The following is a 23,051-nucleotide window of genomic DNA, read 5'->3' as shown; positions in this document are numbered from 1 at the left end:
GTTTGCTTAATGCTCTTTACTGCGGTGACATGAGAGAAGGGGGATGTGAGATCTGAGGATGAGACCTCCGTCCTTTGATCTTTCTTTTTAATGAAAGAAAATCTGTGCTCAAGATCATTTCAAGCTTTTTTATTCTAGTCAAACAAAGTGACTTCCTAGGTTTTCAGCAGCCTATAGATAAACAAGCCCACAAGGGCCCCTTTGTGGCTGGGGAGAGGCTGTTGCTTTGCCAGCCACTCCTTAATGACAGGACACTGTTGCGCTGCTCTGGTTCAGCTAGCTTTACACGAAACAAGCAGAGGTAAGCCAACTGCCTCCATGTGGGCATGGGGCTCTCGTAGCTAAATTGAAATGGAGATAATGGCTGCGCCCGATAGGACCTCTAAACAGCTGCGAGGCAGGCCACAGATTGAAGGATAAGAGTTTGTAACCGAAATCCCCTATTGGCTGAAAGATCACAAACAGAAGTGAGCTCTTTGAGAAAGAGAAAACCATGAAGCTTTTGTTCACTCGAACTGGGTGGTGACTCTCTGATAAAGGTGTTCAGATTTTGTTTCTGACTGGCCCGATATTTACTGTTCACCAGGTGTCTCCTGGCTTCTGGTTCACAAAGGAATTACTTTCCGAAGCCTTATGAATGATAGAAATGCATGTTCCTTGTGAAAAGGTCGAGGGTTAATTTGCCAGGATGACATCACATCCGAAATGAAGTGTCTAGACAGGTTCTCAGCCCCTGGCTCACACTGCCTTGTATCAGCTGGATTCTGCTAAGATGGTCACAAGGTCCCTTTGCCCAGAGCACAATCAGTGTGAGGTATGAGGCAAAGGCAATGTGCATGCTAGTGTTCTTTTCCTCTCTGATATTGTTTGTGCTGCTTCGGTTCACAAGAGATTCATAAGCACATTCAACATGAACTCTACAGATCACGTTGAGCCCATTGAGGGTGCCCCTGCCCTGGTTTGGCAGTCTGGGGAACAGCAAACTCCATTCGAATTGTATTGTTATCCTGTGCTTACAGTGTTAAATTGTCTTTCTCCTGATGCTATTAACCAGCTCCAAAAGGGAAGGATTAGAGTGGGACTGGTGTTCTTCACATTCCTTCTGATTCCGTTCTGATTCCAGACCGCCACCTGGAATGCAAGAGCATTCACCTTGTGCTGCTTCAGCATCAATAAGAGCAAAAATGGGGGGGGGGACTCCATCTCCTCCCCTGCCAATACCAGGAAGTCTCTACCAAGTCACAGCCTCCTCTTGGACTTGGATTATCCCTTAGATCACTTAGCCTCTTTACTATATGGCGGTTCTTTCATTCTGCTCTCTTAAGTTCGCCCCCATTTCCCCAACCCCAACACACACACACACACACACACACACACACACACACACACACACACACGGTGGAGGGGGGACTACAGAGAGAAGGGGAGGGAGGGAGAGAGAGACACTACAGAGAGGGAAAGGGAGGGAGGGAGGAAAAGAAAGAGAGAGAGAGAGATTTTCTTTGTGTTTTACATTTACACCCCACTGAGCATTGCATTGTACATACCTCCCCACTCGTGAGGCTCTTCAGTGTTGCTGATAGTTCCAACACCTTGGCTGCACCCCAGAACAATGCAAATCGGAACCTCTGAGTGTGGGAGTTCCTTTCTTACTGCTGTGACTAATACCTGACAGGAAGCAACTTAGAGGGGGAAACATTTATTTTGGCTCACAGTTTGAGGGGGTCGAAATACAGTCCACCATGACTAAGAGGGCGCCGTGACATGAGTGAGAAGCATCGGGCCACATTGCATTCAGAGGCAGGATGCAAAGAGTGGACAGGAAGTGGGGCAAGACTATAAAACCCCAATCCCCGCCCCAGTGACCCACTTCCCCTAGCAAGGCTCCACCCTCCCTAAGGAACTTTCCCAAGCAGTGCCGCTATCTAATAACTCAGTATTCAAACTTAAGAGCCCGTGTTTGACATTCCCCATTCAAACCCCAACCCTGAGGATACAATCTGTTATGGAATATTACTTTAACTATGTAAAGATGTGTTGCATTTGTTCGTGCTGCATTTGTTTAATGATGTAAGGATGTGTTGCTGTTTTATCTTGCCTGCCTAAGGCACCTGATTGGTCTAATAAAAAGCTAAGTGGTCAATAGCTGGGCAGTAGAGAGATAGGTGGGGCTGGCGGATGGAGAGAATGAGTAGGAGGAGGAATCTAGACTGGCTAGGAGAGGAAAAAAGAGGAGAGGGAAGGGAGAAAGAGAGGGAGACGCCTGGGGCCATCCAGCCAGCTAGCAACCAACCAGACAGACACCAAGTAGGACATACAGAATGAAAGAAAGGTTAAAAAGCCCTGAGGCGAAACGTAGATGAAGAGAAACAGGTTAATTTAAGTTATAAGAGCTAGTGGGACAAGCATAAGCTAAGGGTGAGCATCCATAACTAATAATAAGTCTCCATATCATGGTGTGGGAGCTGGTTGGTGGCCCAAAGAGAAAGCCTGTTACAAGGATCCATGTGTTGGTGTTTTCTAATAGCTTTCTTATTTATTAAGTATTACTTAAAGTCAAAATTGCAAAATTACATGTTCTGCAGGTAATATTCCCTTGGGAGATATGAAAATCATTCTGAATTCTTTTCAAACCTGAAAAAAAAAAATGAAAGTCCATACTTTGTAGTCCAATTTAAGCTAATAATATAGGTAGAATATAAAAGTGAGGCATTGCCATGTGTTTAATTGAAAAGAGCTCAATTCTTCCTGTTAATTCTACTGACTACCTTGAATAAAGTTGAAAGAACACATGCTGTACCGCCCAGCTACTCAAATGTGATGTCTGGACCAGCCACATCAGCAGCACCTGAGCTATGCAGAACCTCGGGGCCCAGCTCAGCCTGACCTAATAAGAAGCTTTGTTTGAACAAAACTCTAGATGATCTGTATACAAAACATGCATGAGGAATTCAAATGTCCAGTGTTCTGTTACCCGACCGAGTGGTCAACACACCCAAAAGGTTGAGAACCAGCAAAACCGACCATTTATGATCTCTGCTCCCACATCTACTCTTGGCTTCTTGGAGGAAGTTGAAGAAACTCGATCTATTGCAACTGGTAACATTGCTGTGAGGACGAGACAAATTGTTCTCAAGTTTCAAGGGTTCTAATTCTCCATTTGTTCCCCATAAACAAAAACTGGTTTGTTCCTAACGAAATGACATAGGTACGTTTGTGTTCTCTTTTAACTGTCTCCTGATGCTTGCAAACTGTTCAGCTGAAGCCAAAGGGCCAGAGGCCAGCAGAACTTACTCCTGGGCAATGTGTGCATTTGACTTCTGACACGGCCATGACTGCCCAGACACCGAATAGATTGTTGTAATGTAATCAAATGTAACTTAATTTCCTTTCTGTATTTTTGGAAGGGAGTAGAAATGTAATCAGAATTCACAGTGAGTTGTATTTCACTCAGAAACTTTTGGCATTGTAGACATATGAGGACTAGGGTCAAGTTACAGTCATCTGATGGTAACTCAAAACCCAACTCACCCATGTCTCTCACCTTTATTAGTTAAGAAATCAATCTATGCATAATGACTGCCTCATTTGTGATAGCTAGTAATGGATTTCAAATATCTCAAAGTTATACATGAAGTTTAAGCTGACCAAGGAAAATTATTCATTCATATTTGTCCAAGTAGCCAAAGTATTATTTGAAACATTGATTTTTCATTCCAAATCTTCACTAGCAAAGCTAATTGTGTAAAATATGTATCACAGAAATGATGGGTTGCCAAGTAGAAAATGAAAGAAGAATCAAGTGTATCATTATTACTGCCTCTATTTTCTAATTAGCTAATATTCATCTGCAGGGTGCAGGAGTATATTTAAAACCCAAGATGAATATCCAATTCCTGCCTGAAGAGCGACCTGCCTACACATATCATTTCTAGGGCACATGAAATATCTGTCAGTAACATTATCCAAACTCTTCATAATTTGTTTCTGTTTATAGTTGTAGACAGTGGCCTAGAAGAGCCAGAGAGGAGGAAGAGGTGGGGCACACAGCTCTGGGGAGAGTTAAGGCAAGCCCAGGACAGCAGCGTTATTCTCCTATTCACATTCATGAGCCTATTGGGTTTCAGAGCCTGGATATAGAATGGGAAGGAAGTAACACAAGACAGGGAAGTGTAAACAGACCAAAGAAAAGAAGACCAAACCTAAAGGGTAATATTATAGAATCAAGGGGCTAAAAATAAAGTGGCTTTAAGATTGGTGACAGTATTCCTTCCACTAAACTAGGTAAAGAAATCACAAGCCGTACTGTTCCCCCCACCACCACCACAAAGATGCCCATACCTAGATGGCGGTAGACATGGAAGTTCTAGAAGCAAGAGACTTGGTCTGCTGGACTATCAAGGTTCAGTTCATGGAGCCATATGCAAATGAGCACTGAGTGAATCCTTACCAAAAAAAAGAAACATGTTTCCCTTCTCCCCTCAGTCTGAACACGGAGGGTAAGTAGTTTTAGGAGGAAAGGCTCTTTCTACAAAATGTTTACAAGAAGAAAATCCAAGATTGGAGGATGGGTCCTCGTGTATGGGAAACAAAGTGAGTTGTTTATTCTTAAAAGGCCATGTGTGGAGGAGTCTTAGGCCAGATCACTGGCTGTGGTTCATGGCTGTCCTATCAGACAGGTAAGGAGAACATCCGTGTCAGGAAATTTGAAGTCAAATAAACTTTTTTAAAGCACAGGGATCTTTAGAAAAGCTAAAGGGGTATATCAACTTTGGAAAGGCAACCTGGGAGTAAATCACAATGTTTTAGGCTAGATGGGGTCTATGATGAATGTGGGGGAGCTCGGGAAAGCAGGAGAAAATGGAGATAGTAAAGAGACAAAAGTTAGCCTGCAGCACTCACTCCCCGGGGCTGATGAGAGAAGGCAATGCTTATTAAGCACTTGTGTCCCCATCCTGCCTCATCCTCACAGCAGCCTCATGGGTTGGGTGCTTGGCTTATCCCTGCTTAGTGCTGAGAAGTGCAAAACTGTCAGGGTATTGACTTTGCCAAAGTCAGGACGGAGGTATGTTTGAGAGAAGTCTAGTGGGTCAGAAGCCCCAAATCTGCCCATGTCACTGCCCTGGTTCTTTTTCTTCCCTCTGAGAGCTACCTGTGGAGAATGTAGTGAGAGAAGGGGAGGACTTGGTAGAAACACACATAGAATAGCAATGTGACTTCGAACTCTCACACAAAGAGAGTTGTGCCGGGCGGTGGTGGCTCACGCCTTTAATCCCAGCACTCGGGAGGCAGAGCCAGGCGGATCTCTGTGAGTTCGAGGCCAGCCTGGTCTACAGGGTAAGATCCAGGACCGGTACCAAAACTACACAGAGAAACCCTGTCTCAAAAAAAAAAAAAGAAAAGAAAAGAAAAGAAAAAAAGGAAGGAAGGGAGGGAGGGAGGGAGGGAGGGAGAGAGAGAGGGAGGAGGGAAGGAAGGAAAAAAAAGAGAGAAAAAGAAAAGAAAGAAAGATGAATTGGAGTTGTAATGTTGCCAGACAGTCAGAAGAGAAGAATATGAAAATATGAGCCTGCCAGCTCTTGTTAGGGTTTCTCCAGGCATCTGATTATCTGATCCTTTGTGCCTGTGAGGTCGCAATGATTTTCGACTCTCCAGAGAAGACTATGTGTGAGACTCTTGCCTCCATTGCCAAGGCAGGAGTCAAGTAGACAAAGGCTAGAAAAGGAAGTTCCCAATAACATGGGCTACGCATGCAGCAGCTTATGATGAGGGGGAAGGAAACCTATAATATCAAGAAACAGAACAAACCAGTGGCTGAAGCAAGATCCCCGAGCAAGAAGCAGACATCGGGACAACCTTGGAAGGCATGATGAGGCCAGACTCTATGGAAGTCATGTGGGGCACTTGAAGACTAATAGCAGGCTTATTTGCCAGAAGGTGTTAGCAGGAGGAATCCGATCAGATCTGCTAACGTACTGAAGAAGTCAAGGTGGAGAAAGGAAACTTCTGTCAGAGTTGGGGCTGGAGATTGAAAAAGGAATTTGGATTGGAGAAACACCAAGAGGACGAAGTTTCCAGTGTTTGAAGGGGCCAGGTGTGGTGGCATAAGCCTTTAATCCCAGCACCTGGGAGGCAGATCTCTGTGAGTTCGAGGGCAGCCTGGTCTACATCATAAGTTCCAGGACAGCCAAAGCTACAGAGTGAGACCCTGTCAAAGAAGAAGGATGAAGAAGGAGGAGAGGAAGAGGAAAGAGGAGGAGAAGAAGGGAAGGCGGAGTGGGGAGGGAAAAGTATCTCTAAGTTTCTAGTTTCTCCAATAGTGTGGCTAATGAGGCAGTGGCTGGGGTAAGGACCACTGGCAGAGGACTTCACTAAGGGAGGGAACAGACCAGGATTTCAGTCTTGTGCTTTAGGAGAAAAAAGGAAGAAAAAAAAAAAAAAAAACTAAATAACCCTGGCTTGATATTTGAATTCCAGATCTATATTTTAAAGGAGCCAGGGTGAAGCCTAGGTTAGTTAGCGCCCACCACCACGCCTTTCTCTTCCCCTAACACTTCATGATAAGAATTGGTCTCACTGCTGTTTTTAAAATGTTCCTTGAAGGTTCGACCCACTGCCTGCCTGGTTGACTGCTAGATCTCCAGGCGGAGATACAAAGACAGCCTTCTGGCATTATTTATTTATTAAAATGAACCGAAGATCCAGACTCTAAGCAGTATTATGGACAGCTGCTCTGGGTTCCCTACTTTGGCTGTAATCTGCATTTACTCATCTTCCAGGCTCCAGGTTCTAATCTATGTATGGCTGTTTCCCACGTGTCTTACCTGAACTAAGTTGAACCCAGTGGTTTCTGCAGAGATGTTGGAGTTGACCTACTTACCTGAATTAGTTTTCCCATTCAATTAGTTAAGGACGCCCCACTTCAAGAGTAGGTATGTGGGAAGAGCCTGCTGATTAGAGGATTTATAAAATTTGGACAGGCATGAAGAGACTTCTAAACATGAGACATGGTCATGAACCCAAAGCCTAGAATTACTGTGGACAAAGAGGTGAAAAAAAAAAAATATTTGACTGGATCAGAGAAATAGGAGAAAGGTTTGAACAGATCTGGTGGATAGAAGGCCTTGAATGAGGGTTTAGATTTTTAAAGGAATGGTAATTTGGAAGAACATAGATTCCTACCAAGGGAATGCCATAGAGGACGATTTCAGAGAGATTAATCTGGCAGCCGACTGCAGGATTAATTGAAGAGATAAGAGATCAAAGGCAAAAGGGCCAGCTCAGAAGCTGTGGTAGTTAATGCAGGTGTGAAGAGATAAGAGACTTAGCCAGGCCGTTGTCTCAGCAATGAAGATAAATGGCGAGAACTTACTGCATAACTAACAAGAAATCAATGCGAGATCCAGCAGTAGACACTAGGTCTCAAGTCCTGGTCGACGGTACCCAGGAGACTGATGTGTCCCTGACAGAAAGCGTCTTTGTTTGCTGAAGAGAAAAAAGAAACTGAAGAAGTAACTGCCCTCTGGTGATGTCCGAAGTGATCAACACAATGAAGCTTGACCTAAAATCTCTTCTTCAGTGGGGAATAGGGCTCAGCTCAGTGAGGAGTCCCAGCCTGTCACCAGGTGGAAGGCTGGAGCGCCTCCATCTTCCATAGTGCTGGAAACAAGAGCAGAGAGGTAGAGACTTAGATCCTCTGGCTACTTTTTAGCCAGCTCCCGAGGCAGTTGACAAGACTCTAAATTATGGCACTTCAGTGAACCTGTAGACTCTCTTTCTCAAGAGGGATGAAAAAGGAAGCATTACCGTTTTAGATGTGCGCTAAAGCAATGAGTCTCCTCCTGGGGGCCACATCAGTGTTACTGGGTTAAGTGGAGAAGGAAAAACCGAAGTAGAAACTTCCCATCTCAGTGATCACAGCCTTTATGTGAACCAGCATGCGTGTCTTTGTTGGATGTAGGAAATGTGCCGTCCTTGCGGGAAATGTATTAAAAGATGAAATCCCACATTATGGTCATACCATCCAGATATAAAAATAGGATCAGCAACAACAAAAACAACTCTAATAGCATGGAGAACTCGTTTAAATCATATTGATCTGCTAAAAATTCATATAAACTTCTCTCCTGGTGGCACTAATATAATGACCTTGTGCCAAAGTCATCTGCAGTCATCCATTGATTCTTGGACAAAAGGTTCAAAACAGTAAAATTTTACGGTAACAGAGAATTTGTGTATTTTGTTGGACTGTATTTTAAAATGAATTTAGAGCCAGGTGTTGTTTTGTTTTGTTTTGTTTTGTTTTATTAGAAAAGTAAAGTAATAATTGAGAATGCTTTTGTTTCTTGGAGTTTGTCAGTGAACCAGACAGAACACCATGGTTCCCTAACTATCCATGCCTTTCTCAAAATGGTCCCACATAGTGTAAAAAAATGTACCTACTATACAAGAGTGCTGGGTCAAATCTTTGAAATTTATGGGGGAAAATGCTATTCTGTAAAAGCTAGTCATGAAAATGCCATGCTCCATAATTCTGTTTATGATCGAGTCCCTGCAAGCTGTATAATATAGCTGCAACTGTCTTCACACTTGGGCCCTTCTTTCCTCTCGGCCATCCATGTTAATAATTGACACTATTATGGTCATCTTGGTATGGAATTAGCCAAGATCAATGGCTTATCTTTTGACTAACGCTTTCTTCCTTGTAGTTAATGGCTCATCAAAGACATTCTCAAACAAAGATACAAGCTTATATGATATGTTGGCAAGGTGTCATATAGAAGATAGATAAAGGACCATTTTCAAGAATAACAACAGCAGTGGTGATCTCATAGTGTCTCTAATCCCTACAATAATGCTGCTTATAAATCAAGGGCTCCATTCAGGAGAACAGAGCAGATTCACAAAACGTTTCTCTTAAGAGAGGAAATTTGAGCAGTTAATGCCTTATGCACAAAAGCATTAAGAGCATTAAGATTAAAACTTCACATGGGGAGAAAAAGAGTGTCATTGCTGGTTAAGAAAAGACATTTTGCTTGACACTGTGTCGCTTTGCTACATAGAACACAAGCTATTCCAGGATTGCACTCACAGGGAGCACCCCGCTCTACTTTGGTTTTGTTTTACATAAAACAGTGTGGTGTTCATCCCTGCTCTCACGTGATCTCTATCAATTGTGAATCACCATAGCTTTCTTGCTTCCTTCACCCTGTTAACACTCCCCGTTTCTCCCCCACATCGCTGTCGGAGTGAACATTCAACAGTACATTCCCATCTAAGGCTCGAAAATTTGTTAAGAGAGTCTCCGACATTTCTCATAGGCAGATGGTCCAGAAGTCTTCTGCAAGTTAAGCTAACCAGACTCAAAGTTCTTGAAACCCATCAGGGTGAACCATCTTGACCATGTGGGAGTAAGGAAAGGCAACACGAATCCCACAAGAGGCAGTCCCCTCTGGCTGCCCACCCTGAGCTGCTCTCTATCTCTTTGGTAATGGTGGAACTCCCCAACCTCAGTTCCTTCCTCCAGGAACTGAGTTATTTCGACATATGCCCAAATGTCATGACAAGACCATTTATCTTCGTTCAAAGTCACTTCGTTCTAAGTGGAATGCATAAAAGAATTCTGTTCTTGCACCACGTGATACAGCTTTCTGTAGTTGCTACTCAGCACCTCTTGCTCCCTGTGATGGAAGGCTTACTATAACTAGCAACAATGTATGCATCGTAACTGCCAAAGGCATGGTCGAAAGGCTGTGTGATGGGTAAGAAAGTCTCCATGTCCATTCATCCATAGGACAAAAACATGGCATTCACCTACAGAGAAGTGTGAAATTACAATGGATTAAGGAACTGCAAGAAAAATAGACTTGTATGGGGAGAAAAATGATGCCATTCACAAACCCAAAGACTGAAACATTTCCACTTAATTCCCACAGTAATCCTGTGACATATTGTAATTCTGCCTTATAAATGTGAAAACTGATCCAAACAAATAGTAACCAATATGTCCCAAAATTTCAGAATTGATTAGGGATGGGCTCTTGACTTAAATTTGTTGGTTGCTTGCTTGGTTGGTTGACTGTTGAGTGATTGCTTGGTAGTTAGCTGGTTGGTTGGTTGGTTGGTGGTTAACTGGTTGACTGGTTTTTTGGTTGGTTGGCTGGTTGCCTGGTTGCCAGGTTGGTTGGTTGATTGGTTGGTGGCCTGGTTGCTAGGTTGGTTGATTTTCGTAATGCTTGCAATGGAACTCAGGGCCATTTACAGGCAAATGCCTAACCACTGGACTATACCCCAGCCCTTAGCTTTGCTTCTAATTCAGTATGCTTTCCAATTCAGTGGCCATTATATATTGTTGTCGATGATAAAAGAAGTGGGAGTTAAAGAAACTGGAGAGATGAATCATCAGTTAAGAGCATTTGATGCTTCCAGTGGCCATGGGTTCAATTCCAATCATCCACATCAGGCAACCCACAACTGCCTGTAACTTCAGTTCCATGAAATCCAACACCCCTTTCTGGCTGTCTTTTGCACTCATATGCACGTGGCATTCACACATGCATACACGCATATGCACACATGTTTTAATTTTTTTAAGTAAAGTCAACAATTTCATCATAAACAATAAGGCTATAAAGAGCATGAAATAAATGCCACTTCCAATGTGATCTCCTTTCAGACTGTATTTCAGATTGACCACAATGAAGAAGCCTTGTCTGAGTTAAAGCAAAGCCATTCCTATTTCTTTTTAAATATTGCACACTACTCTGTATAACTGCATGTGAATTCTGGGCTGCCTCTGTTACATTTTGATGCATGCACAATGCCAAGATCATGACTAGAACTTGCTCGAGAATTTGCTGTCTATTACACATCCTACTTGTCCTTGGCCTCTAAAATGAAGGTGTATATTCAGTGATATAAACAAAACATGACCTCATTATGTGTCTGTGTGTACAGTCATATGTACACATATGTATGTATATATGGTTGTACAATAATCCTAAAGTCTGAAAAACAGGGACCAACAAGGTGGCTCAGAGGGAAGAGGTGCTTGCTGTCAAGTGTGATTTGATCACTGGGTTTGATCACCAGAACCCACAGGGTGTAACAAGAGAACTGTCTCCTACAATTTGTCCTCTGATCTACACACACATCCTGTGATACATGCTGCACCTACACACACACACATATACACACACATACAAACACATACACACACATGCACACATACACACACATGTACATACACACACAAATACATACACATATACACACACATACAAACACATACACACACATGCACACATACACACACATATACATACACACACAAATACACACACATACAAACACACATACACACACATGCACACATACACACACATGTACATACACACACAAATACACACACATATACACACACATACAAACACACATACACACACATGCACACATACACACACATGCACATATACAAACACATACATGCACACAAATAAATAAATGAATGAATGAATAGATAGATAGATAGATAGATAGATAGATAGATAGATAGATAAATAAGTACAGAAGACTGAAGAGTAAGAAAGACTTCTACCAATGATAGTGTCAGGCCTGCTAGCTATTTCAGACATGAGATGTGAAATGAAGCCTGTGCTTCTCAGAACTGAAATCCACTGACAAGCTAGCGCTCACTTTAATTGACATTTGCCAAAACAGAATCTGAGGTTACCTCTTTTTTCCCCTTTCTGTCTTAGTGGTTAAAAGACAAAAGACAAGCTATCCCTACTCCGAGATTAAGAGTGACTGAACCTTATCAAAGTCCTCTTTGCTTTGTCCATTATCATCATACAACCCTATGAGAGAAGTTATTCCCCCTTTGATAGATGCTAAAGGCGAGGTCCACTGACACATCCCTGGCCCCACAGTTACAATCGTGGCTTGGATCTCAGCACTGATTCATGGGTTTTAAACTCCCCAGGCAACCACCCACTTTGTGACTTACATGAAACAGAAAATAAACAATGAAACACTCTGAAAGTGGAGCTGTGTGATATAGTTATTTTTGTTGCTCCTAATAACAAATATATAATGGGGCCATATTCCATATATGTGGTTTTTATAAGGTTTTATGTTGTGTGTGTATGTCAGCATGAGTATATGTGTACATGTCTGTAGATACGTGCACTTCTGTGAACACGGAGGGTGCTAGAAGGGGACTTTGGATACATTGGAGCTGCAGTTACAGACCATGGCTTCGCAGGATGAACACATTATTATGTGGCTACTGGGATCTGGACTCTGGTCCTCATGGTCTCACAGCAGGAGTCTTAACCACTGATCTATCTTACCATCCCCAATGTGTGAATTTTCTTTCTTGTACTGCACAGTGATATGTTCCTTATACTTCTCTGCTTCAATGTTGCCTTTTTCCAAGCATATAAATAAAAAATGTCCACTTGCCTGCAAAGACCGGATTGGCCCAATATGGCCCCACTGCTGACTCACCAAGTGGGCATCACATGTGCCCTGCCAGTCTTAAACTTGTTCTGTAAAGACCACCTGTAAAGTGAGTAGATAATTAATTCCATACTCTAGTTTAGCCTTGGGGTAGCTTAAAATTAAATCAGATATCAAGAAAAGAGCAAAATGATGATGGTCAGGGACCTGGGGGTTGATGGCAAGAATGGAGAAAGGCTGGTTCAAAGACAAAGGGCCTGAGCATGAATAAGTTACAGAGATAATTAATAATGATGTATATTTGGAAATTGCTAAGGAATTATTACCTAAATGTGCTTACCACAAAAGAAAAGGAAGTATGGAAAGAAGGAAACATGTTAATAAGTTAAAAGGACATATGAAGGGAAATAGTTAATAAGTCTTTAATCACTTTACGTTACATATTTGTAATAAAACATTACAATGCACCCTGTAAATAGATGCAATTTTTTATTTGTCTATTATACTTTAATGAAACAGGAAAGGGAAAACTAAACCAGACAATGCCCCTGAGTATAAACAATAAACTCCTATCTGGACTAAGCAGGAACTACTGAGGCCAGGCAGATACTAGTTCTGAAACACTACATTTAGGGGCATTGTTTGGGGGGACTTTTTAATATATATTTTATTGGTGTATATTAACTTATAAAATAATGGGTTTTATTATGACACTTTCATACATGTGTAGAAAGCACCCCAATTATATCCGGGCCACTACCCAGTGACACTTTTATATAGGGAGTTTTTTAAATGATGAAACAGTATCATAGAATGGCATTTCAGTGGTGTGCTCAGGACACCTAAAGTCTGTGCCAAGGGTTAGTAGGCCTGCGAGTGTTCATTAGTATTGAGAATGTGAGGGCAATGAGCAATTATTCTGACTCTTTCATTTCAGACAAAAAAAAGAAATTGTGCAGTAGTGTGGCCATGTTTTAATATTCCTGGGAGGAGGGAAAAGATGATTCTCAGAGGATCCCTGCCCCAAGGAATGTATTCATATATACACATATGAATTCATTCATAAATAACGGATGTATTCATGTAGGGCATTGATATCAGGCTACTCCTTGCTGGTCACAACTTAAAATATCAAAGAATAAAAGCCCCGCGATTCCATTCTGAAAAAGCCTTTTTCTACGGCTCCCTAACACTGCACTGAATTCTGAGGCTTGCCATTTTCAAAGCTTTTAGGAGCTACTTGCAATGCCAATGCCCGAGCAACTAAGATGGAAAGATGTTATGCCAACCAAAATGCAGAGGCCCACGCTGTAGGGGGGCTACAATTAAGAATGTAGTTACACTCAGTGTAAATATGGGCTTCACTTCTAGCCAAGTAAAACTGATGACCTCCTTGTCCTTGATGAGATTGTACTGTACCCTGTTGTGGAATATTAGTTTAAGATGTGTTACATTTGTTTATGCTTTGTAGAACATTTATTGAATGACGCAAAGGTGTGTTGCATTTTTTATGTTGCATTTATTTGTTTAACTCTGTGAAGTTGTGTTACTGTGCCTGTCTAAAACACCTGATTCGTCTAGTAAAGAGCTGAACGGCCAATAGCAAGGCAGGAAAAAGGATGGGTGGGGCTGGCAGGCAGGGAGAATAAATAGAAGGAGGAAAAGAAAAGAGAGACCAAGAAGCAAGAAGGATGAGGAGGACATCAGGGGCCAACCACCAAGCTACACAGCCAGCCACAGAGTAAGGAAGGTGAAAGTAAGATTACAAGCCAGGTGGTAGTAGCGCACAGCTTTAATCCCAGCACTCGGGAGGCAGAGCCAGGTGGATCTCTGTGAGTTCGAGGCCAGCCTGGTCTACAGAGGGAGATCCAGGACAGGCACCAAAACTACACTGAGAAACCCTGTCTCCAAAAAACAAAAAGAAAAAAGAAAGAAAGATTACAGAAGTAAGAAAAGGTAAAGGCCCAGGGGCAAAAGGTAGATGAGGATAATTTAAGAAAAGATGGCTAGAAACAAGCCTAGCTAAGGCTGGGCATTCATAAGTAATAAGACTCTATGTGTGGTTTATTCAGGTGCTGGGTGGGTGCGGGGGGCCCCAAAGAGCAAAAAAGCCAGAAGAGCAAAGAATAAACTACCAACAAGAGTGCTCTATCACGCACACATCGTGAAGAAAGGCCATGATGAATTTTCCCAAGCATTTCCAGATCATTTGTTGACAGAACCCTGCCATGTGAGGACGGGTTTCCGCTCCTTCAATCATGGCTGGTCTACTAGAAAAGCGAGGGAGTATTAGCAGAGACAGCCAACTCCCAACATTTGTTCCAAGTGACCTTACCTCAATTATTACTGAAACTTGGCTCGGGACCCATCAGGGGTCACTTGTTCCCATTCATGGGATAGAAGTCAGAACTGGGGGATGACTAGCATGATGTATGTGGTCCAAAGTGAGAAAGCTGTTTCCAGAGAGATTAGCTTTCTACTACAGAGGGCTTCCTCTCTTTCTAAACTGTTTAAATTTGGTGTGCCGGGGATTATTTTGCAATTCTCATATGCTTCCTGCATCTGTTTAGTCTTAAATGCTTCCAAAACATTTTCTTTTAAATCCTCTCACGATTTTCTAATCCTTCCTAATACATGAGCTGCATAACATGCTCGTCTTCAGGGGTTTTGTTTTGTGTTTAATTCTGGTTTTGAAAACACAAGCAAATGTAAGTATTTTTTTTTTAAAGTGAGGGAAGACTATTAGAAATATAACTGACTGATAGTAGTTCCACTGTTCATGTACTTCACCCCCTCCAAAAAAAATCATAAAATACCTCAATTTTGTGATTTCCATAAGAAACATTAGGTCACTTTAATGGCACCTACTGTTTATCTTGAATTATGAAGAAATAAATGTACTGCGCTCCCTCTGCTGGCTCAGACGTGGCAACAGCTTATTAACCAGACCTATTTTTAGAAGTGTTTCTGTTGTTTTAAAAATGATAGGCGGCACTGTTACCGGGCAAAAAGATCATGAGACACGACAAAACCCAGTATCAGAGCTTTATTAGGAGGAAGCGGGGACAAAAGAACCAGGCCTGGACAAGAAGCATGTGCAAAGAGGGGTCGGGGAAGAAGAGAGAGAGGAGGAGTCTGTGTCTGGCTTTTTAGGATCCCCCAGCACATGCATAGGTGGGCTCACGGAGCTATGCCACGCATGCACTAATTGTGTGACCCCATGGTGCACATTTACACAATCATGCAGCACACGGATGACCTAAGACACAAGACCCCTTGCTTAGCTCCTGAACTGCACATGTGTGGTCATGCAGCTGGAGTGGTGGCAGAATCCTAACAGTTTCCCCACTAAAGAAAGGAAGGAAGGAAGGAAGGAAGGAAGGAAGGAAGGAAGGAAGGAAGGAAGGAAGGAGGAAGGGAGGAAGGAAAGAAGGAAGGAAAGAGGGGGAGGGGAGGGGAGGGGAGGAGAGGGGAAGAGAGGAAAGGAAAGGGAAGGGAAGGGAAGGGAAAGAAAGGAAAGGAAAGAGGAAAGGAAAGGAAGGAAGGAGAGGAAGGAGAGGAAAGGAAAGGAAAGGAAAGGAAAGGAAAGGAAAGGAAAGGAAAGGAAAGGAAAGGAAAGGAAAGGAAAGGAAAGGAAAGGAAAGGAAAGGAAAGGAAAGGAAAGGAAAGGAGAGAAGGAAGCAAGCATTGGGAAGCTGTTAATTTTATTATTCATCTTAAAATGTCAGAAAAACAACTGTCTGCCCAAGGCAAGTGGTTAGGCTGAGCAAGACAGCCAGCAGTTTTGGAGCTCTTCCCGGAGGCATATCTAACAGTCTTTCAAAATTACTGATTCTTTTCAACTATTGAAGGAGTCTTTGCCTAGCGCTTAGGAACAAACTAGTAGATGACTGCTTAGTCTGTTCCAAACAGTCTGGGACATCGCAAAGTCATTCGTTTGGCTTTGGGGTGGGAATGAAAGGTGAGACAAGGTCTGCCTTGTAGCGTCCGAAGGGGATGAGATTTTACATATCAGAGAGGCGTCTCCCGTGCACGAAAGCATGTTATATGGGAGAGAGAGCGCCTTAAGGAGGGCTTCAGGATTTAGGCAGACTGAAGAAGGCTGATCCAAAGAGAGAAACGTTCCAATTTGTCTGTGGGTCCTGGAGCTCCGCAGGCTGTTTTGCTGAGGCTAATGAACACGCACAAAGTCCATCCTCTCTGCCTGGCCTTCGATGTTTGCCATTCTGGTTTGCTTCTTTCCAGGCGTCTGGATGCCAACCACATCAGCTACGTGCCACCCAGCTGCTTCAGTGGCCTGCACTCCCTGAGGCACCTGTGGCTGGATGACAACGCCCTGACGGAAGTCCCAGTCCAGGCTTTCAGAAGTTTATCGGCACTGCAAGCCATGACCTTGGCCCTGAACAAAATACACCATATACCAGACCTTGCCTTTGGAAACCTCTCCAGCCTGGTGGTGCTGTGAGTTTTATTGATTTTGCTCTCTGTTTTGACGGTTTCTGAATTCCCTCTGAGATCTTAAAGTGTTGGACCTCAAAACTTGAATGGAGGCATTTTAAAGGGAGGAGAAAACGCTGAGACTCTCTCTAGAATGACTTATCAATTTTCCATTTGTGTCAATGACTTACAACATTCATCAAATCCTTGATTAGTGATCAACATTGCTGGGCATACAAAGACCAAGTAGCACCTCTACCATAATGGAATCAGTTGTACATTAAAAAAAAAAAAAAAAAAAAAAGATCATCACAAAAGTAATGAAAAAACTATTAAAAGGTAATTTGATTATTAACAATATATATTAATAATAGGATTTTTTTGTTGCAATTCTAGGGATGGAACCAGGCATCACAAATGCTAACTAAACAAGTATTAATACTTCATCAGTGAACTACATTCACAGCCTTGACAAGCACTTTTTTAAATTTTTGTTTGTTTGTTTGTTTGTTTGTTTTTGGGTTTTTTGTTTTTGTTTTGGTTTGGTTTGTTTTGGTTTGGTTTTTTTTGGTTAAAGACAAAGAAGACAGATCATTCCCAAGCTGGGGATATAGCCCAGTGGCAGAGTGTCTAGCATCAATCAGTACCTGGGTTTGAGCCCTAATACTGAAGAAAGACAGGAAAAGATACAAGAAAAGAAAGGGAGGTAAAGGGAGAGGAGAGGAGAGCATTGACTCTTTAGAGAGCTATTGTATTTCTACAGCTTTGCATTTTTCTCTTTGAGATCTAGGTTTCTTTGGGTTTGGTTTGGGTTTTTGAAACAAGGTTTCAAGCAGACTGGCCTTGAACTTGCTGGGCAGTTGAGGGTGACTCTAAAGTCCTGATGCTCCTGCCTCCACTACCCAAGTGTTAGGATCATAGGCATGTACCACCACTGGTGCCTCACTCACATCTCATCGTTTTTAGAAAATCAAAGTGGTTCTTGCGTGATGGTTTGGAAATTAATCAGTCTTCCTCAGCAGTAAAACAGTATGCCACAGGTGTCTAGTAGAATAGCCAATGTTTATCGAAGGCTGATGTTTGGATGCACTTGCTGCTTGAAGGATTATAAGATCAACTTGCTTGATGTGTTAGTCTGTGTTCCATCCCCAGGACAGATGCTTGAGATAAAGCTGGACATGGTGCCTCACACCTGTAATCCTAGGGTTTAGAAGGCTGAAGTGCGTTTGAAAGCCAACCAAAGCTATATAGGTCAAGCCGTGTGGGCTACTGAGTAAGATCCTGTCAAGGAAGGAAGGGAGGAAATGGGGGAGGGAAGATGGAGGGGAGGGAGGGAAGGAGGGAAGAAGGAAGGAAGAAAAAGTTTAACCACTTAAAGGGAGGAAAGGCACTTTGACCTTCAAATTTTAGTCCATGGCTAGCGGTCTCCTTGCTTTGGACCTGCGGTGAAGCAGAGCATTGTGACAGACAGTACATGGTAGACCAAAGTTGCTCAGTTGGAAGCATAAGGAGAGACAGGAAGGGCTGGGGGCCCATAGCTCCTTCAAGGACAAGGCTCAATGACCTAGCTTCCTTCCACTAGGTCCTACCACCATCGCTATAATACCACAGGCTGGCTGCCAAGCCTTAAGCGTATGGGTTTGGGCAGTCATTTATGCCACAAACCTTACTGGGGAGCATAGAGAGGGGCTACTTTGCCCCCCATAACCCAATGACTCTCTTCTACCTTCACCAGCCAACCCACTACATTACTGCAGCTGATTACCCCTCTCTTCTCTTGTAGCATGTACTCCTATGAGGGCTCCTAGTTAACTTTTTTTTATCCTCTCCATCCCCTCTCTCATCTGTTACATATAAAAGAACCTGAAGAGATGTCACATCGGTCTCACCTGAAACCAAAATTTTATTTATTACAAGAAAGATCTTAGTCTGGGAAGAAGAGAAAGTTAATGAAATTTAATGACATGAATATGATGTCACCAATCCTGAAGAAGCTGGCTATGGCCTTTGATTTTTTTTTTTTTTTTGCACTAATTTTTTTTAACTTTGTCTCCCTTAAACCCATTTTCTAAAACCTCTTTGGGAGTTACTCTGCTTTCCAGTTGTGTACACAACTGTTCTCATTGACTCTGGCACACCTGATTTATCAGTCGAGCCTAAGATGATGGCTGCCCACACTAATAATTGTTTGTCAAGATTATGAATCTTGGGCAGCAGAAAAAGTGTGATCTCTAGTCCCTTATAGCTGAAATCATTTCTTGACGACCTGCAGGTCCGATCCTGGGAATGGAGTCATCACAAAACAAGCTTAGTCCCCATGTGACCCTCCCTCCATCCACCCCATCACCTCCCTCAGTGATACTCAGTAACTCTGCTGAGCACTCTATGTCCCCAAGACACAAGGAACAAACCACACTGGAAAATACAGCAAGAACAACAAAAATGTGATCACTCAAATCATCACACACACAAACAGTAGTTAATCTTAAACTCTATGCTGTGGAATCGTCTATAATACGTGTGAAGGCAGCAATAAAACTTTTCTAAAATGTGCGTTGCTTATCTTTAGTGCATGCTTCCCCTTCCTTTGGATTTAAACTTCCAAAACTTTGTTCCTGACTTTTCTCTGGGTAGTGCGCCTTCACGACTGTTCATGACTGCTGGTAATGGTTTCTTGCAGGCATCTCCATAACAATAGAATCCACTCCCTGGGAAAGAAATGCTTTGATGGGCTCCACAGCCTGGAGACTTTGTGAGTTGACCTTTTATTTGTCTCCCTTTTCCCAGTGCTTTCATGAATATTCTGAAGGACTCAAAACCGCCTTAAAGCCAAACTTGATGTTTGGTTTGGTTAATTGCCTGAGCGTTAAACAGATATTTACAGAGGTTTTATCTTACACACACACACACACACACACACACACACACACACACACACACACACACAGAGAGACGCACACAATACACACATACCCCACAGAGCTAAACAATAAAACTGAGGTTCTATTTTAATCTCTTGAGAGTGGCAAATTAGTGAGAATAATTAAAACTAAATGAGATGTTCTCTGTAAGCAGTGACTGTTGGCTTAGGAGCACTAATCACCAGTTATGTGTGAGTTGGGTCCTCTGAAGAAAGAGCAGACAAAGACCCTGAGATGCAGGCTCTTCATAAGGAACATGGTTCATACTGAAGTAATTCAAGGGGCAACATCACTTGATTGCTGATGTACATTGTTTGAATAAGTTTTACAAATATCCTAGTGAGCAAAGGTTTCTATCCTGTCTTAGGCCCCCACTGAGTTTCTTTACCAAGGCTACATACATACATATACCAAGTATACTGTAGCATAACTGGGAATTCCTCCTTTCTCTAAGCCAGTTCTGAAAATCTATGTTTATCTCAAGATACTACTTTCAAAGAGTAGGTCAAAGGTTCCACTGGACACAGTGTACCTGTGGTCTCAATCTATTCTTAAGACAGGGGTTGGGGATTTAGCTCAGTGGTAGAGTGCTTGCCTAGCAAGCACAAAGTCCTGGGTTCAGTCCTCAGCTCTGGAAAAAAAAAAAAAAGACAGAGGCAGAGTATTACTCGAGCCCAAGAGTCTGAGACAAGCCTGGGTCAACATAGCAAGACCCCCATCCAACATAGCAAGACCCCCATCCAACATAGCAAGACCCCCATCTCAACATAGCAAGACCCCCATCCAACATAACAAGACCCCCATCCAACATAGCAAGACCCCCATCCAACATAGCAAGACTCCCATCTCAACATAGCAAGACCCCCACCCAACATAGCAAGACCCCCATCTCAAAATAGCAAGACTCCCATCTCAACATAGCAAGACCCCCATCTCAACAAACAACAGAACTAGCTCAGGTTTTTGTTGGTACTTTTGAATAAAAATGGGTCTAGTCAGCTGACCATACCCTAGATCCCAGAGCCAGGGCAGACGATCTCGCCATCTACCTAGAGCACAAGCCTCCTTCTGGTAGAGGACATGCTCTTCGATGCCCTGATGAGCGATATGGATGGGTAGCAGGCAGCAGAAGTTCTGAGTGTAGTAGAAGAGAAAGAAAATAGCTGTGGCGATATCCTAAACCACTTCCCATCTTCAATACCTAAATGCAATAAACTACACAAGGCCTTGGGATGACAAAGCCAAGTCTTCTGTGACCTTAGAGAACATTGCTCATTTGCCTGCAGACTGGTGGTTTACCCATGGTCAATTTAGTTTCTAACCAGTTCTGGATCAAGCTGTTTCCTGAGAGACCACGTCTCCTGGATCTTCTCCTAACACATGAACACCCATGGCTCTCCCTCCAGAACAACCCGCCACTCCACTTCGCCACAGGTGCCAACGAGGAACGCATTCAGGCAGGATCCTGATGGCATGGCAAAGCAGTTTCTGTCAGCTACTAGGAAAAAGTTAGAAGGTCTCTTTCATTAAGGGGAAAAAAAAAAAAAAAAAGAAAGAAAAAATCAGCTTTACTAGGTGTTTCCATAAGTGCTTTTCCCATCCCTGGTCCTAGGTAAGGAACCAGATTTACAGAAAAATACATATAAATAGCACAAAGTAAAACATTTCAGGACAGAAATCTGTGAATCTTACTGTCTGGCCCCACTTTGCCCAGGGCTACAGAGGATCAGTAAATTGGTTCTTCCAACCTCTTCCTTTCCCTGAACTAGAAAGCCAAGTAATTTATAAGGGTCCAGTCCTTGTTTAATCAAAACAGAGCATCTGGAGAGATTTACAAACAGGAAGAAAAATTTATGTCCACAAAAGACACGAGTTTCCTGCCTGCAGAACAGCTTAAAGATGGCTTGTGCCAGACAAGTAGAAATCTTGATTCATGTCTAACTCAAGTCAAATTATCTTTCTCTTAAAATTAAATAGCGATTCTTTTCTACTGAGGAGGATCTAACCACATCTGATTGCCTTACCAAAAGAGTTTTCTGTGCCATTCGGGAAATCCGTCATTCCCAGGGACCAGACAGCAATTCCTTTTTCATCTGAAGATGTAGGTATAAGGAGGAGTAGGCCTATAAAACATGTGTGAGGTAATGGGATTGAAAAGCCATTTGTGTCATTACAGATAGAGAAATTAATGGTTTGAGATTCTCTGGATCTTCCATCTCTATGTATAAGGGATAATTCAGAGCTTTGCCTCGCAGATCAAGACAAACACCCAACTTGAGTCGATCATTTATGACTCAGGGAAAATTCTAGTCTACATGCCCTTGCAAAGGGTCCTGTGTGTCACATAAACCTTTCCATAAACACATGGCTTGTCCTGGACTTCAGGCTGAATGAGACACAGGCTTTCCACAGGAGCCAGGCACAAGGCAGGTCTCATGTCCTACTTCCAAAATGGGAAGGAGAGAACAAGAAAGGGGATGAGTAGAATGCAAACACCAGCTGGCAATTCTGTGAACCAGGTCCCAAGAAAGAGCTCCATCAAGCAGTGGTCAGAACCTACCAAGCAAGCATCACCCCTCCTCGGAAGTTAGAGCTGCTGCAGGGTACTCCCTGTTTTAAATGACCCACCACCAATGGTCCTTGACTTGAAATTTCCGTTCACTGGTGTCTTGATGAATGTAATGCCACTATTTTCAGACTTCTGGTGGTCAGGGCCCTAGAGATGGTTCAGCAGGTAAAAGCCTTGCAGCTCCACTTGATTGGCTGAGTTCCACTCCCGGAACCTACCAGTGGAAGGAGAAAACTAGCACCCCAAATTGTCCTCTTCGACAAGCGTGCTTGGTGCCCAAACATACACATGTGCACGCGTGAATGCACACAAGCTAAATACAATACATTGTTTTTAAAGTACTAGCTGGTAGCAAGCCAATAAACTGTCTCCTGAAAGAGAAAGAAAACGAGTTTCCATCTATGTATGATAAGGGGTCCACTGGAATACTTAACTTGTGAATTGAGGACATAGAAGTTTTAGATGAAATACTGAAAATACCACTTACTCATTTCTAGAGATTTAAATTATAATAACCTTGATGAATTCCCCACTGCAATCAAGACACTCTCCAACCTTAAAGAACTGTAAGTATTAAAACCAGTTTAATGAATGAACTTTTGCTCTTTGTAAATTTATTTTAAAATTGGCATAATTATGTGTAATGGCTGAAATACTTTAGGTTT

The 23,051-nt window shown here is 42.6% G+C and overlaps 1 protein-coding gene across 1 annotated transcript in view; it reads left to right on the top strand.

Annotated features, from left to right (window-relative positions):
- Lgr5 (leucine rich repeat containing G protein-coupled receptor 5) overlaps positions 1 to 23,051 on the top strand; it is a 72,653-nt gene that overhangs the window by 26,138 nt on the left and 23,464 nt on the right. The window contains exons 4-6 of the mRNA XM_036169409.1: positions 16,705 to 16,920; positions 19,577 to 19,648; positions 22,884 to 22,952. Of these exons, the coding sequence (XP_036025302.1) occupies positions 16,705 to 16,920; positions 19,577 to 19,648; positions 22,884 to 22,952 (357 nt within the window). The remainder of the gene's footprint in view (positions 1 to 16,704; positions 16,921 to 19,576; positions 19,649 to 22,883; positions 22,953 to 23,051) is intronic.

The sequence above is a fragment of the Onychomys torridus genome, chromosome 20 (genome assembly GCF_903995425.1).
Source record: "Onychomys torridus chromosome 20, mOncTor1.1, whole genome shotgun sequence".
In the NCBI taxonomy this organism is placed as follows: Eukaryota; Metazoa; Chordata; class Mammalia; order Rodentia; family Cricetidae; genus Onychomys; species Onychomys torridus.
This window is presented reverse-complemented; position numbering and strand designations above follow the sequence as displayed.